General features: G+C 40.3%; 1 protein-coding gene across 9 annotated transcripts in view; it reads right to left on the bottom strand.

Moving 5' to 3' along the window:
- Positions 1-18,068, bottom strand: part of ppp1r12a (protein phosphatase 1, regulatory subunit 12A) — a 190,804-nt gene that overhangs the window by 54,589 nt on the left and 118,147 nt on the right. For 6 of the 9 annotated variants that reach the window (XM_041215819.1, XM_041215821.1, XM_041215820.1 and 3 more), the window contains 5 exons: positions 16,673-16,909; positions 11,206-11,303; positions 10,965-11,120; positions 4,329-4,475; positions 1,211-1,348 (listed from right to left, as the gene is read on the bottom strand). In XM_041215819.1, coding sequence (XP_041071753.1) covers positions 1,211-1,348; positions 4,329-4,475; positions 10,965-11,120; positions 11,206-11,303; positions 16,673-16,909 — 776 coding nt within the window. The remainder of the gene's footprint in view (positions 1-1,210; positions 1,349-4,328; positions 4,476-10,964; positions 11,121-11,205; positions 11,304-16,672; positions 16,910-18,068) is intronic. The other 3 variants (XM_041215823.1, XM_041215824.1, XM_041215825.1) reach the window with 2 other exon arrangements.

The following is an 18,068-nucleotide window of genomic DNA, read 5'->3' as shown; positions in this document are numbered from 1 at the left end:
TGCCCCTGCAATTTGCGATTACCACTGAATATCTTTAAACACTAATTGGTTAAGGTACACATCTGGGTACTTGCTGAGTCAAAATCCTGGAACTTGCTTCCTCACCACTGTGGGTGTAACTACACCACAGGGGCTGCAGCGGTTCAAGGCGGCAGCTTACCACCACCTTCTCAAGGGCAACTAGTGATAGGCAATAAATGCTGGTCTAGCCAGCGAAGCCCACGTGCCCTCAATGAAATTTTAAAAAGCACTAAGAACATTGGATACTGAAGCCATGCAAAAGATTTACAAGCAAGATACGGTAGATGGGAGGAGCTTGGAAAATACAGAACTGTAATCACAGGAAAAGATGTTAATGAGGAATAAACAAGATAGATTTTTCTGCTAGTCAACAAACCATAAGTGGATAACAATAAAGGCATAAGGAGAAGGAATGTGAGAAGAAATTTCTTCATAGCAAAGGGTTATGAAGTATGGAAGGCATTACTGCAAGCAGAGATTGAAGAGACATCCACAACACCATCCATGGCAAAGCAGCCAGTTTGATCGGCACCTCATCCACCACCTTAAACATTCACTCCCACCACCACTGACACAGTGGCAGCAATGCGCACATATACAAGGTGCCCATTGCAGCAACTCGCCAACGCTCCTTCAACAGCACCTTCCGAATGCGTGACGGATTTGCATCGAGAAGGATAAGGGTAACAGACTCATGGAATCAGCACAACCCGTAAGTTCTCCTCCAAGCCACAAAGCATCCTGATTTGGAAGTACATCAACATTCCTTGACTGTCACTGGGTCAAAAACTTGGAACCCCCTCCCTAACAGCACTGTGGGTGTACCTACACCACATGGACTGCAGCGGTTCAAGGCAACAGCTAACCGCCACTTTCTCAAGGGCAATGAGGAATGGGCAATATATGCTGATCTTGTTGGCAATACTCACATCCCTTGAAAGAACAAACAGTGGATTGGTGAGCACAAAAATAAACTTCAAGTAGATGATTCTGTTGTGCATCTAATAACACCACTAGCCAATGGACCAACTGGTCTCCTTCCTGACCAAAATTTCAAACTTTCCACAAATAACTATTGCACATATAAATCCAGTATCCTTAAGACACACAAAGGAAAGAAAACGTACAACATAAGAGAAAAAAAACCTAAAAACTTTCCTGTGAAATCTCTGCAATTCATTTGCTTTACCTGCCAGATGCAGAGGATGCAGAGGTCCTGGTAATAGGTTGCAGGCTGTTTGTTGAGGTAATGGTTGCTACGGTGTTGGTTGAAATGGCACTTTGAACAGGGCTGATCAAATCCTCTTTCCTTCTACCAAAAGAACTACTGAAGGGAAAAGCAAAAAAGTGGGGAGAAAGGTTCATCAAAAGTCTTTATGATCTCAATGCAATGCTAAATATTGACTTTCAGGAAGGTTAATAGATTCTTTTTTTTAAATAGCATATTCCATTTCTTTCCTACACTACATGTTCCATTAAACAGAAGGATTGGTGAAAATTCCTCATGTCAAATTCTACGTTTAAGTTTTTTTAAAAATTTGATGTTAATGGAGTCACTTAGCTAGATAATTGAGCCCACTTGTTTGAGCGGTTAAAAAATGAAATCAAAAAACAAGACATAAATGCAAGTTCTTTCTTCCCTTCTCAGATGGTTTAAAAGGATGTTGTTGCTGACATACACAACACACACACACACACCTTAATTTGTTATATACCGTAGCACTTATAGCAATGTTTAACAGATTCCAAAATTACCTTGATTGACAGATAGGGATAAAAATGCCCTCTGTAAAACAATATTTTATCCATATCAATCAATTTTGACAAACAAATGAGTGCAGGAACTTGGCCAATCCAAAATTTTACGTGGAAGCTTGCACATTTGTGTTTTAGTCTGTCCCAGCGGGAATAATTTATTATTCCTTGGGCACTGTTTAAAATAGAGATGCCTTGTGAGAATTTTCATCAAAATTTTTTCCAAGCACTGCTACGTTTAAAAAGGTTAGCTTTAAATGCAGCATTCTGTACAATGAACAGATTTTTTCTTTGATGTCAGTTTAAGAATATCTTCTAAACTTGGTAATGGTTTTTATTGCATCCTGTTTTCAGGCTATGAACAGTACACTGAATTCAGTGTTCCATAACATGAAAAAAATAATTTGACCAAAAGAATAAACAGTGGTTCGTATGTGTGCGGAACTGGGAGAGGTAGTAATAGAAAAGATTCCAAGTCAAATGCAATAGAGAAAAACACGTATGGAAATGTACCAGCACAATGTTTTTGATTTGCATTATTAGGCTTTGATCTCAAATATTGGCTGTGGTTCTTAAAAAGTTGTCCTTTAAACATATTCGTGATATTACTGAACGGTTAATCTTATTACACACTGGAAAGGCAGGATTTACCCTAAAGTTCTTTCAGCTCCAAGGCTAAAAATTATCGGATGCGTACTTGACTTCCCCTTCAGCCTGTCCATTTTTCAAAAGAAACATGTCACATGAGAGGAAGCTACTGAGGATTGCCGAATGTACAATTAAGTGGTTTTAAGGTTGAGGTTTGAATTCCATTTTTGCAGCAAAGATAAATGGGTTTGGGTAGATCAGTTTTGTTGAGAACAGAATTCAAAAAAATGTGGCACAAGGATATTTCAAGGGTAGAATATAACCACTCCAAGCACGCTGTTTTGCAAAAAGGTCAAAAAATGGTGCTCTGTTTGGTAAGGATCCAATGGAACAGGCAATTTCTTAAAATGCCAGTCAAACATGGAAGTGGAAACCAAGAGGAATGTCAACAATCCAATGTTTGAAAAGATACCAAACAATTGGCAGGCCACTAAAGCAGGTTGATTAAAATGACTGTCAACAGATTTATAGTTAACACTCATTACGCTTTGAGTTTTTTGATGCTTCCCCAATAAATACAACTTAACAAGGGTCAGGACAACCTGTACATGAAGCAACACAGAGGTAGATTTTCTTTTTCCTGGGCATACTGGAACACAGGGTGCAGCAAAAGAGAAATATCAGGCTGGGAGGATTGATTATCTCCACAGAGCCTGCCTGCCCAATATACCAAACATTAATTTAAAACGGAAAATTGGGTTCCCTTGGATCACACAAAAACAAAGGGAAACCAGTCAAGGAGCTGCCTTAAGTACTATTCCCAGGATTCCCAGTGTTCCAGGAATACTGAAAGTCATCCCAGCATATCAGCCCCATGCAACACCAAGAGAAAGTGGACAGAAGCCACAATGTGCATATTAGAATGCTTCCATACCAGCTTTCATAATATCATAGAATGATGCAGCACAGAATAATTCATCTCAACATGCTGATACCAGCTCTTTGATAGAGCTATTGTACTGATCCCACTCCTCCAGTGTTTCCCCACAGTCATGCATGCATTTTCCCTTTAAGCATTTATTCTCTTGAAAGTTACCATCTGGCAAGAATACAATTCACTCAGTCATCAGCTGTGCCAAATTTATAACATGGGGCCCCAGATGATGTAGACACACTACTGTCAGCATTCTGACCATCTTGACTATCAGGATACAGAATTGCAATGGAAATGTAGAGCAACCCAAACAGATTACTGGCAAAATTACATCTGAATCATGGCAGCTCTTTGTACAAAAGGTCATCCCAATATAACAAATTCCCTTTTTCTCACGAGCCACAACTACCAAAACTACATATTTTTTAAAAATACACAAATCATTGAAATCCACAAAAACTCACTCCCTAACAGCACTGTGGGTGTACCTACGCCACATGGACTGCACCAATTCAAGGCAGCAGTTCACCATCACCTTCGAGGGCAATTAGGGATGGGGAATAAATGCTGGCCTAGGCATCCCATGAATGAATAAAAAGACAATTATGAAAAAACAGATAAAGACTCCAAATACTGGAACTCCAAAGATTAATTTGTAAAAAAATTCAGCTTTATATGTGGGGGGGAAAAAAATCAAGTTACTGTTTGGGTACAGTCCCTGCAACAGAGCAGAAGGATCTATGCCTAAAACACTACCCATGTCTTTTCCAGTTTTCATATGTATTTTCAACATTTTGTATTGAAGCAAAATCTGTGCAGGGCTTGTATAATGGTAAGTTATCAGACAGTACTTATCTCTTATACTCATTAAAAAGCCAGTACCTCAATCAAAATTAGGAAAACGATGCAGTGAGGACATAATTGCACACAGAGACACACACACACACTAACAAACATGCACAAAAGGTCAGAAGAAAAGCATTCTAGTCAAACTAAGGTGTTGGCCTTTGCAAACAGTTCAATGTTATACCTTTTGTAGATGCTGTAAGATGAGTACTGAGTTGAAGATGGCTGCCTAGGCTTAGAATTAGTAGAATCCAAGCTGATGGTTGAGGAAGAGCTGGCTGGGAGATCTCTGGCACTGCTACTTCTGCCTATTGCTAGCAGATACGAATTACTGCATGCATATCAAGCAAGAAAGCACATCAAAATAATTAGAAAAACGTAATAAAAGCAATAGGAATACATGCTATCATGCATAAATGTAAAATGCAAAATAAAACGTCTTAAATAAAACATCTTAAATAAGCACTAATGTTAAATGAGTGACAAAAGCTAGAAAGTTGTTTGCAACGTTTAGTTTGACTGGACAGCAAAAGACAAAACCCAGTTTCAGGTTGAAACACAAAAACCCACCATTAATGAAATTTACGTAGCTATTGTAGAATGAGAATGGTTTACAGCACAGAAAGGGGCCATTCAGCCCATCATGTCTGTGCTGGCCCTGTGGAGAAGCAATTCACTGAGTGCCACTCCTGCCTTCTCCCTGTAGTCTTGCAAATTTTTCCTTATCAGATAATGATCCAATTCCTTTTTGAAAGCCCCAACAGACACTGCTGACACCATGCTCAAGCAGTGTAAACCACTCACTGTCTGAAAAAGCTTTTCCTCGTGTTGCCACTGCTTCTTTTGCCAATTACCTTAAGTCTGTGCCCCTCGTGTTTTTGATTCAGTGGGGACAGTTTTTCCCTATGTTCTCTGTCCGCACCCCTCAATATTTGCAATACCTCTACTAAATCTCCTCACCTTCTCTCCTCCAAGGAGAACTGTCCCAGCTTCTCCAATCTTCTGACGGAACTGAGCTTCCTAAGCCCTGGTACCATCCTCAAGATTTTTTTCTGCAACCTTTCTGATGTCTTTCACATCCTTTCTAAAGTGTAGTCCCCAGAATTAGGCACAATACTCCAGTTGAGGCCGAACCAGTGTTTTATCAAGGTTTAACGTAATTGTATTAAGTCCAGAATGTGGAATGCTTCATTAACCGCAATTTCAACCTGCCCTGCCACCTTTAATGATTATGCACATACACACCAAGGTCCCTCTGGACCTGCACCCACTTTAGAATTTTATATAATTTACCTGCATTCTTCCTACCAATATGAATCACTTCAAATTTCCAGTGCTATCAGCCACTTATCTACCCATTCCACCAAACTACATTGTTTTAAAGTTCCACACTCTCATGATTCACAATACTTCCAAATTTCTTATCAAACAAAAATTTTGCAATTGTGCCCTGTACCCCAAGATCTAGGTCATTAATATATAATCAGGAAGAGAAGGGTGGGACAATCTCTGGGGAGCTCCAGTATAAATCTACTTCAGTCGAAAAGCATGCGCTCACCACTACTCTTTGGTTCCTGTCACTCAGCTAGTTTCATATCAATGGCCCTTTCATTCCATGAGCTATAACTTTGTTCACAAGTCTTTTGTGCAGCAATTCATCAAATGCCTTTTGGGAGTCAGTGTACACCACATCAACAGCACTGCCCTCATCAAACCTCTGTGCTGCCTCATCACACTCAAGTTAGTGAAACACAATTTGTCCTTAACAAATCCTGTTCTTTTTGTGTTTCGACGATTTCACTTAAGTCCACATCAATAATAAACAATGATGTTAAATCAGTAGAAACACAGAAAATAGAAGCAGGAGTAGATCATTCAGCCCTTTGAGCCTGCTCTGCCATTCACTATGGTCATGGCTGATCCTCTACCTCAACGCCATACCCCTTGACTCCGTTAGAGTCTAGAAATCTATTTCTTTCTTAAATATATTCAGTTATTTGGCCTTCACAGCCCTCTGTGGTAGAGAACTCCATAGGCTCACCACCCCAAGTGAAAAAGCTTCTCATCTCAGTCCTAAATGCCCTACCCCACATCCTGAGATTGTGACCCCTTGTTCTTGACCTGCTAGCCAGAGGAAACATCATCCCTGCATTCAGTCTGTCCAGCCGTGTCAGAATTTTACACGTTTCAATGAGATCTCCTCTCATTCTTCTAACTCTAGTGAATACAGGCCTAGTCAGCCTAATCTCTCCTCATAACCTGCCATCCCAGAGTCAGTCTGGTGAACCTTCACTACACTCCCTGTTTGGCAAGTATATCCTTTCTGAGGTAAGGAGGCCAAAACTGCACACAATACTCCAGGAGTAATCTCACCAAGGCCCTATAAAGCTGCAGTAAGACTTTTTTGCTCCTCTTCTCAAGTCCTCTTGAAATGAAGGTCAACATACCATTCGCCTTCTTAACTGCTTGCTGCACCTGCATGCTTGCTTTCAGTGACTGGTGTACAAGGACACCCAGGTCCTTTTGTACATCAACATTTCCCAATCTATCACCATTTAAATAATACTCTGCCATTCTGTTTGTCCTACCAAAGCGGATAACTTCACACCTCTCCACATTATACTGCATCTGCCTTGTATTTGCCCACTCACTCAACTTGTCTAAATCGCCTTGAAGCCTCTTAACATTCTCCTCACCACTCACATTCCCACCTAGCTTTGTGTCGTCAGCAAACCTGGAGATATTGTATTTGATTCCCTCATCCAAATCATTGTTATATATTTTGAATAGTTGGGACCCAAGCACCGATTCCTGCAGCACTCCATTAATCACCGCCTAGTCCCAAATAAGACCTATTTATTCCTGCTCTCCATTTCCTGTCTGCTAACTAATTCTCAACCTATGCCAATATACTACCTCCAATCACATGTGCTTTAATTTTGCACACAAACCTCTTATGTGGGACTTTATCAAAATCTTTCTGAAAATCCAAATACTCCATACCCACTGGTTCTCCCTTATCTATTCTACTAGTTAAGTCCTCAAAAAACTCCAGTAGGTTTGCCAAACATGATTTCCCATGCATAAATCCATACTGACTTTGTGTAATCCTGTCAATATTTTGTAAGTGTCCTCTTGTCACATCTGTAATGGGCAATGAGCTCCAGGTATACTTCGAATGAGTTGTAGAAGTTCTGATGCTACTAAACTGTAACATGAAGTTTAAGATGCATTGGAAGCTGGTCATGGACTCATTTCCGGAAGTTATTACCAAACACTCTCTTTGTTTTAGGATGCCAAATTGTAGGAGGTATCTTGTTTAATATCATGAAAGAGGAGCACACTATTTGTATTTAGTTTACCCAACAGAAAACACCAACAGTGATTCCTAATTTAAAATTATTGCTTATGCCTTCATATAATGTGTCAGAACTTCATGATAACATTATCAACTTGGAACAGGTTCTTTGGGATGCAGGAGTGTGTCAACAGCATTCACGGTTCATATTCTTTCAATTATACTTGCAGACAACGAAGACAACACACACAGTTATCTGACAAAGCAGAGAACATCCATTTAGATTAAGAGCAAGATACAACAATTCACAACACAGTCGGCAAAACTGAGGTACTTACATCCAGCATTAGTATTAAAAGTTATGATCAGCTTTGCTTTACTATGAAGCCCGTTACAGGTGATGATCTTTTTCATGATTCTTTTACTAATGGAAACTACCCTATTTAAAATTTGCACAGAAACCCTCCCTGACATCATCTACTTTGCAGAAGAGGGCTGGGCTACACATGACTGACTTCAAAATTCTGCTGACGTACAGAAGAAATGCAGTGCAAATTTGGCAAGTCAAGTACTATAGATGTTTATAAAGTTTAAGGCATAGTGAATCAATCACTAAGGCAGGTCAAAGTGGATAATTTTAACTTGTTCCAGCAAAACAATTAAATGTGTTTCTGTAGAAAAAGGATTGAGGTGTGTCAAAAAAGCAGGCAGCTTTTTGAAAATGGTCAGGTCCTCAAATAGCCTTTTTCCATTAGCTCAAATTCTTCAATTCCTGTATAATTGAAACAGAGCTGCCCCACTTGCCAATTAGTTCATTATTTCTGTCAAACTGCAGCCCTCTCTTCATCCTTGTTCCAAGTTAGAAAAAATTCATATCAAAACTTCAAAAATTTACTTTAAAAAAACATCTATTTTTCCCCTTTGATAACTGTATTTTTAGTGCAGTTTTGTGGATGAGGAAAGTCACCCAGCCCATCTTAGTTCATCCATGAAGAAAAATTTTATGTTTCCCATTTCAGCATCCAATTACTTCTTAAAATTCCAAAGTTTGCAGTCCACTGCCATTTCTGAAAACCTACTGCATACATTAAACTACTTTTGCATTAAAAAGAATTACCCCATGTCAGTTCTAACGTTTTTGCCCCTGTTATATTGTCTGGAGAGAAACAAACTCTCTCAAAAACTAAGGGATGGATTTCAATGAAATTTGGTAAAGAAAAAGGATAGGCCTGAGGAAGGACTGGTTGGTTTTTGGGGAAACTGCAGATCTAGAGCCTGGAATTTTTTTTAACGAATCCATTAACTTTGGGAGATAAGGTAAATTGAGTTTTTTTTTTTAAAAAAGAATTTCATAGGTTGTTTGTTTTACAAAAAGTTGTGATTGTCCCAGTTGCTGTGGTGCAATTTGTCATAGCTGTCAAAATATGAGCAGAGTTTTCAGAGCAGGCTGTTGGATATGAATTGGCCTGAAGCCTCCTCAGTGATGAAAAGATTTAATAAAAAGATTTCTTTTTTCAGCTTTGTAGTTACACGGTATCAACCAAGGCAAGGAAAAGTCTCAAGCAAGAGTTGTGTAATTCTGATAACATTGAGTTAATATAGGTGGCGAAGATGTGCGCTCTGAGTGCCCTCTTCACTTGTTTTACCTGTCATCAGTTTGAACCTCCAACCGCATTTGCCATGCTTACTATTTAACTTAACAGTATTACATTTTCACTTCTTCCTATATCCTTACAATCTTGCATATCTTTCAGACACCTTATTTTCAGCCTGAAAGCCCACATTTCTTCGGGTTTCCCCCTCAACTGAACATATTGGGACACTGGAGTTCATCTTTGTGTCTACCTTCACTGCAATGCCTTCAGAGCTTTCATGCCTTTATTGTGACTCAATGACCAGAACAGGACCAAGTACTCAAAGAGTCTGACCAGAACATGACTTTCTGTTGATGTGAATTCTATCACAAATATGACAAAGAGAAAAGCTTCTTGGGAACCAATGTAGGTGTAATGGATTCCTTCTGTGCTGTCAAATTCTGTCACTCGGTTGGACATCCAAAATGGTTTTGAACATGCCTACTTTATTATCACTGTTTTGAGATTTGATCACATGTAGATGGTTTAAAGTTGCTGAATTCATGGAAGAGATTAATGTTTAGTGCAAGGAAGTTACAGATGAGGTCAATTTATCAAAGGAAATTTGCAAAGCTAATTAAATACAATATGCATCAAGCTGCCGAATGACCCTGTCCATTTCATACAACTTACCACAGGAAAGGTCCAGCCTAGATGCTCGCCAGTGGGGGTTGTGAGTATTGTCCATGAAAAATGTTAGCTTACTAATTACTGAAGCACCAAATAGTTCAGTAACACTTGGGAGCTATCTGATATCTGGCAATGCTTACTCTTTCATTTGCTTGAGAAGCATGATAAATGCATGACAGTAGAAATGGCCTGTTGGAGGATATCAGTGTTCCTTTTTTTGATATATGCCTAAACACAACAGCATCTTTAAGTGAAAGGTAGATTCCTCACCTGTAAATTGCAGCATTCGCCATTCTTTATAGGTCAGTATCCTTCCCAAACCAAAATGGGCAAACTCCAAGAACAAGGTACTCGTAACTATTCCAAAATGTTGGGAATGTCCTTTACAAGTTTTCTGGACCAGTGCCAGTAAAATTGCATAACCAGGAAGAACCAACCATCAAGGACCCACCATCTCTGTGCACAGTGCAAAATGTGGCATAAAACACAGAGCTGCCTGAGGCAGGCACCTGCATGGGTGTCATTCTCCTCCTCTGCCTTTTCTTTGGTTGTGGCAGGAGGAGGGTGTGTGCTGTAGGGTGATTAAAGGGGGAAAAGGGTGGAGAAAGAAAACTGTACCTGGGAACAGCACACAAGCAACTGTTGATTTTGCACATCTTCACCTGTGCTGAGGTACCTTGCCTGCCGAAAGGATGCAATAAACCCTGGATACCCATTCTTTGTCAGTATGCATTGGTAGCAAGCAACTATGTTGAAACAAGGGTGACAGCAACAGTACTCCAAGATTCTTCCTCCTCAAACTTTTTGTTTTCATCGTACAAATTGGTATACTGCAACATTTAATATACTACAGGGATGACAATTGATGAGCTGAATAGTTTTTTTTGATCAGATTAATTACTCTTATTTCTCCTGAATCAGGGTTACACGTAGAACACCCAATTGAGGTTTCACAATGAAGGCTTTAATCCCAGGCAGAAAGGTGACATTCTTAGCCAATTCAGGACAATACCCTCAAGAGCCATTTCGCAATAAGGTATCCCATATCATCTGCTCTGGCCATTTCTATATCATTTTGGTGTAGGGGTAACATATTAGCATGGGTAAAGCTGCCTTTGTTGTCTAATGGGCCTATTCAAATCTAATAAAATCAACAAGGATCAGTGACTGTGGTGAGGGCAGGCTAAAGTTGATTTTTCCTTTCTTCTAACTTGTTTCCATAACCAAATCACTACACAAACCAAGAGCTTCCAATTACCTTCTTTGATAATTAGGCACTACATTGGTGACAGCAGGATTTTGTGATGTAGACCCTTCAATGGTGGATGTATGATTCATTTCTTTCCTCTTCAGATCTTCTTCCCAACGTCGCCGTGTGTAAGAACCACTACGCACCAAGTTACTCGCAGAATCTCTGTGAAGCAATCATCTCAGTTGAATACACACAAAAAACGGGAAAGACTAAGGAAATAATAAAAGAAACTGGAGCAGGATTTTACCTGATTTCTCTCTCATCAATGTCAGATGCACTGGCTAGTCTTCTGGATGGGATGGTAGGTACAACATATGCAAGCCTCGCTCCTTTCTGGTCTTTCTCCTGTTGGCAAGGTGGAAAAGTAGTTCAACAACAAATTTTGCTTGGAGCTGCTAAATAATCTTGCCACATCTCTGCCACATTAAAATAATACATGAAACCATTTTATCACTCATAACATATATGCATAGTACTGAAAATGCAAGGAATCTGTCATAGAAACAAAACACTGGAAAGCTAGGTCAAAAAATGCTGGAAAGAGGGCAAGCATCACCTTTGGAGAAACAAAGGTCATCAAGATGATGCTACCTCTTTGTTTCTACAAAGATGTTGCCTGACCCAAATATTTTCAGCATTTTTTTTTTCAATTTTGTTTGTTGCTTGTTTTGTTCATTCCAAATCAGTCCTATTCAATTCTCCTGACTACCACTGACTTACCCAGACTCATGTTCCAGCAAAGCATATTTAACATTGGTCCAAATTATTAGGCTATTCCTACCCTTCAACCCTTGGACATATAATTTAGAATTACACCATGTAAAAACATTACTAACAAGCAAAGAAACTACAACTTACTTGTTTGCAGTTTATAAATCAGGATTGGAGATTCACAATGTAGGTTTCAAGGATAAATTAGGTAATTCTTTTTAATGAAGTGTGCTTTTTATCAAGCATGCTAACAAGTTCTTCTAGTTGGTAGGCACAGCCACCTCCCAAAGTAAATGACTAGGTACAGTTTCTTAGTGAAGACCCAGTCACTTTATTATGCTTGGGTCTGAGTATCCATTCATTTATATTGATATACCATAGGCTACTACATTGCAAACTGAATGTGATCACAGAAGAGGTTCCACAATGAAGGCTTTAATCCCAGAAAATCAGGCAAAAAGATGACATTCTTAGCCTGTTCAAGACAGTATCCTCAAGAGCCATTTCGTAATAAGGTATCCCTTGTCATCTGTTCTGGCCACTTCTAATCATTTTGGTGTAGGGGTGACATATTAGCATGGGTAAAGGACTGGTTAGCTAACAGGAAGCAGGGAACAGGGATAAATGTGTCCTTTTTAAGTTGGCAAGCTGTAACAAGTGGAGTGCCAGAGGAATCAGTGCTAGACCCTCAACTATTTACAATCTACATAAATGATTTGGATGAAGGGACCAAATATATGGTAGCTAAATTTGCTGATGACACCAAGATAGGTGGGAAAGTAAGTTATCATAGAGGGGTAGAGTGTCTGCAAAAGCATATAGGCACAGGTTAAGTGAGTGGCCAAAAAATTAGCAGGTAGAGTACAATATGGGAAAATGTGAACTTGCCCACTTTGCAGGAAGAATAGAAAATGTTTAAATGGAAAGAGCTTGCAGAAATCAGGTGGTACAAAGGGATCCAGGTGTCCTTGTAAATGAATCAGGAAAAGTTAGTATGTAGGTATAGCAAGTGATTAGGAAGACAAACTTGATGGCGTTTATTGCAAGAGAAACTGAATATAAAAGTAGGGAAGTTTTACTGCAGCTGCGCATCTCCTTGATGAGGGCATATCTTGAGTACAGAATACAGTTTTGGTCTCCTTATTTGAAAAAGGATGTAATTGCATTAGAAGGTGTTCAGATAAGGGTCACACAACCCGTTCCTCAGACGAGGGGCTTATCATACGAAGAAAGGTTGAACCTGTTGGGCCTGTACCCATTGGAATTGAGAAGGAGGAGAGGTGATTTTATTGAAACATAAAAGATCCTGAGGGGATTGTCGTGAAAACCCATCTGGTTCACTAACGTCCTTTAGGGAAGGTAATCTGCTGTCCTTAAAAGCAAAATCTGAAGCAAAACCAGGAAATGCTGGAAAAACTCAGCAGGTCTAACAGCATCTGTGGAGAGGAAAACAGAGTTAATGTTTCGAGTCTGTATGACACTTCTTCCGAGCTAATAAGAAGTAAAAATGTGATTAAATTTATACTGTTTAAGGAGGGTGGAGTAGGTGAAGCTGGATAGAAGACCAGCGATAGGTGGGAGCAAAGATGAGATTGACAAAGATGTCATGCACGAACAAACAAAGGGGGTGTTAATGGTAGTGGTAAGGGCTAAAGAAGGTGCTGATTGTGGCATGAAGGTATGAAAGCAGAGTTTGGTAATAGCAGGACAAGGGTAAGCACTCTGAAAAGAACAACATGAACAAGTGACAGATGGCCCTTGAGGGGGTGAGGTGGTGGGAGGGGACGGTGGTGGGAAAGAAGATCAAAATAGGATAAAAGTTGGGGACAAAACAATGAATAAAAATGAAAATAAATAAAAATAAAATTGAGTGAATATAAAATAAAAATAAATACTGAAAATAGGTGGTAAGAAAATGGGGTGAGAATAGAGGAGAGAGTTCATGGTCTGAAGTTGTTGAACTCAAAATGTTAAGCCTGGAAGGCTGTAAAGTGCCTAATCGGAAGGCGAGGTGCTGTTCCTCCAGTTTGCATTGGGCTTCACTGGAACACTGCAGCAGGCCAAGGACGGACATGTGGGTATGACAGCAGGATGGTGCGTTGAAACAGCTAGTGACAGGGTGGTTCGTGTCATGCTTGCAGACAGACCGGTGTTCTGCAAAGCGGTCACCCAGTCTCCATTTGGTCTCTCCAATGTAGAGGAGACTACATTGGGAGCAGCAAATGCAGTAGACCGAACTGAAGGAGGAGCAAGTGAAGCACTGCTTCACCTGAGTGTTTGGGCCCTTGGACGGCGAGGGAGGTGGTGGTAAAGGGGCAGGTGTTGCAGCTTCTGTGATTGCATGGGAAGGTGCCATGGTGGGGGTGGTGTGGGGGGTGTGAAGGAGGAGTGGACCAGGGTATCCTGGAGGGAACAGTCCCAATGGAATGCTGGTGGGGAGGGGAGTATGTGTTTGGTGATGGCATCATACTAGAGTTGGCGGAAATGGCAAAAGATGATCCTTTGAATGCGGAGGCTGGCGGAGTGAAAAATGAGGTCAAGGGGAACCCTATCATGGTTCTGGGAGAGCGAGGAAGGTGTGAGGGCAGAGGCGCGGGTGATGGTTTGGACACTTTTGAGGGCCATCAACCAGTGGGTGGGAACCTCGGTTAAGGAAGTAGGAAGACATGTCAGAAGGGCCCTTTTGGAAAGTGGCATCATCTGAACAGATGCGATGGAGGTGAAGGGACTGAGAGGATGGGATGGAGTCCTTACAGGAAGCAGGGTGTGAGGAGCTGTAGTCGAAGTAGCTGTGGGAGTTGGTGAGCTTGTAATGAATATTGGTAGACAGTCTATCACCAGAAATGGAGACAGGGTAATCAAGGAAGGGAAGGGAAATGTCAGAGATGGGCCATGTGAAGCTGATGGAGGGGTGGAGATTGGAAGCAAAATTGATAAATATTTCCAGGTCCGGACGAGAGCATGAAGCAGCACTGAAACAGTTATCAACGTACCGAAGAAAGAATAGTGGAAGGTGGCCTGAGTAGGACTGGAACAAGGAATGTCCCACACTGAGATGAGGAGAAATTTCTTCACCCAGAGTGTGGTGAGCCTGTGGAATTTGCTACCAGAAAAAGCAGTTGAGGCCAAAACATTGTATGTTTTCAAGGAGTTAGATATAGTTCTTGGGGCAAAAGGAATCAAAGGATATGGGGAGAAAGCGGGAGCAGGTTATTGAGTTGGATGATCAGCCATGATCATGATGAATGGTGGAGCAGGCTCCAAGGGCCAAATGGCCTACTCCTGCTCCTAGTTTCTATGTATGTTTCTATGTGTACCCCAAAAAGAGACAGGCATAACTGGGGCCCATGCGGATACCCATAGGCACACCTTTTATTTGGAGGAAGTGAGACAGGTTTAAGGAGAAATTGTTCACAGAGAAGTTGTTCAGCCAGATGGAGTACAGTGGTGGTGGAAGGGAATTGTTTGGGCCTCTGTTCAAGGAAGAAGAAGAGACCTCAGACCATCCTGGTAGGGAATGGAAATGTAGAGGGATTGGACGTCCATGGTGAAGAGGCGGTGGTTAGGGTCATGGAACTAGAAATTGTTGATATGATGTCGGGCATCTGAGGACTCGCGGATGTAGGTGGGAAGAGACTGGACAAGGGGAGATAAAACAGAGTCAGGTAGGGACAGGCTGACACGATCAATCCAATGAGACAGTCTTGTTTGTGGACTGTCAGCCTTCTGGACTTAATATTGAGTTCAAAAGCTTCAAACCATGAACTCTCTCCTCTATCCTCACCCCTTTTTTCAATATTAATTTTTATTTTTGATCCACTGATTTTTATTTTTCATTTTTTCATTGTTTTATCCTCACCTTATATCCTATTTTCGATCTATTTTCCCCACCACCGTCCCTTCCCACCACCTCACCCCCACAAGGACCATCTGTCACTTGTTCATGTTGTTCTTTTCAGAGTGCTTACCCTTGTCCTGCTATTATCACACTCTGCTTTCTTACCTTCATGCCAATATCAGCACCTTCTTTAGCTTACCACTACCATTAACACCCTACCACTACCATTAACACCTCCTTTGTCCTTTTGTTCATGACATCTTTGTCAATTTCTCCTTTGCTCCCACCTATTGCTGGCCTTTTATCCAGCTTCACCTGCTGCATCCTCCTCAAACAGTACAAATTTTATCACATTATTACTCCTCATTAGCTCGGAAGAAGCGTCATACAGACTCGAAACATTAACTCTGTTTTTCTCTCCACAGATGCTGTTAGGCCTGTTGAGTTTTTCCAGCATTTTGTGTTTTTGAATCTGCTCTCCTTACCTGGTCTGGCCTACGTATGACTCCAGACCCCAAGCAATGTGGTTGGCTGTTAAAATAATTGCCCTCTGAATAAGGGCAATTAAGGATGGGCAATAAATGCTGGCTCAGCCAGCGACACCCATATCTCACGATCGAATTTTTAAAAAAGGCTTGAAGGGCTGAATGGCCTGCTCCTGTAGCTAAGTCCTATGTTCCTATATGTTGCAATAGGGTCAATACTATTCAGCTAAGCCTGCACCTGGGTTGGTTAGGTGGCCTTTGCAAGACAATACAACCAATATGCTGAGAAGAAGTCTCAGTGATCCTGAAAAGATTCTTATTTCTCCAGCTATTTATACCAATTCATTTGTGACTGGGACCTCACCTGAAACTGCCAAGCCTAGGGGATAACAAGCATGAACTATGTTGGCTCTTTGCAGCATAGAAAACCTATTTCTACAGTCAAGTGGCACACTGATCTTTAATCTACCTCTCAAATATTGCCAACTCTTTAAAAAATTGACTTTACACCATCAGTTCTAAACTGAACTTTTTTTTTGGGGGGGGTGATGGAAGACGGGGAAGGATGGGAGAAAGGGAAGTGTCTGAATTACTTCATATCCAACTTTTCACAGACAATTTAGTACTCAACTTAAATGGGTTTCAACATAAATCGGATGATGTGTGCATTTAATAGTTACCTTCTCTTTGTTATCTAGAGTGGATGAAAGTCGAGGGCTTGAGGCCGAACGCATCACACCTGTAACATCCCTCTCTTTCTGTGCCTCTTTAGAAGCACTAATTTCAGCCAATGCACCATAGCTTCCAGTCTTCCGAAGCCCTGACCTCCAAGATGCCGGAGATGCATCTTTCTTCTCTTCCTCATCTTTACTCTTTTTTTCATCCTCTTTCGAAGACTTGATGAAAGGGGTGGCCAACTGTAAAAGAATTTTGAAAACTATACTATCCACGAGTGTTTATCAAGCTCCTGTGCCAGGGCAGACTATAAGTAAAGGTCAAGGATCAACAAAACAATCACTCATTCTTTCTGTACTTGACTTCTACAGTAAACCTGAACTACCATGACAACTTAATATAAAAGTATATATTCAAGTTATGATGTATCAATTCATTAGCTTTCTCAATGTGGGGAAAAAGGAAATGTTCCAGCGAATACAATATCAATAATACCAAGGCTAAGGACCAGATCATATAAACATACCTACAAACAAGTTCTTTAGGACCGAGAACTGTAAAATATTTCTAAATCAGGCAAAAGATGGCCATTTCAAAATACAGCCGTGTAAATCAGAAATGCACAACTGTTTTGCTGTAGAGCTTCAGAAACATAGCCTTCTTGAACGTCATGGGATTCAAGATAGAATAATCAATTTACATTATGATTTTTTATATGCCATTGTTTTGGATGATGTCTAAAAGATTTTCCCCAGGTCTTCTTCCAATATATCATTCAAAAAGCAATCAGATTTAGAAAATAGTCAATACCCTTCACCAAAAGATAAAGAACCCAAACTTTACTAAAACAAAATGACTCAGAAACACAAACAGTCCACCAACACAGTGAGATGGTGGAAAGTCTGGCCAAGATCTGATTCATCAGCTATGAGGTCCAATGATGGCAACATTTTAATGTTTACTGCAATACGTTGAAAATGTAGGGCTCTCAACACGGCATTATCTAAGAATACAAAAATATGCAGAGAATTTTCATAAGCTACAGATTTGTTCTTTACACTGAGCACAAGAAAACAAAGAACCACCTATCAACCACTACTGTTAATGTTGTCAGATGTCAATCATTCTAACTAGCTTTGTTGTACAATTGTACAAACATTGGGCTATTCTATAGCTCTTAGAGATACATCAACATTTACATCACTTTCCAATTTAACACAGAAATATTCAGTCCCTCCAGTTTAATTTCAAGTGCATTATTTGTCTGTGCGGCTTATTTTAATTTCCAAAAGATTAATACAATTTATAAATAGAGGGAAATCAGCTAGACTATATTTTGCAACAAAATAGCCAATTTTCGACCTGCTTCCAAACTGAAAAATTGTGACGACTTGTCTTGAA

This window comes from Carcharodon carcharias, chromosome 21 (genome assembly GCF_017639515.1).
Source record: "Carcharodon carcharias isolate sCarCar2 chromosome 21, sCarCar2.pri, whole genome shotgun sequence".
Taxonomy (NCBI): Eukaryota; Metazoa; Chordata; class Chondrichthyes; order Lamniformes; family Lamnidae; genus Carcharodon; species Carcharodon carcharias.
The sequence above is the reverse complement of the archived record's forward strand: the minus strand, read 5'-3'. Positions and strand labels throughout refer to the sequence as shown.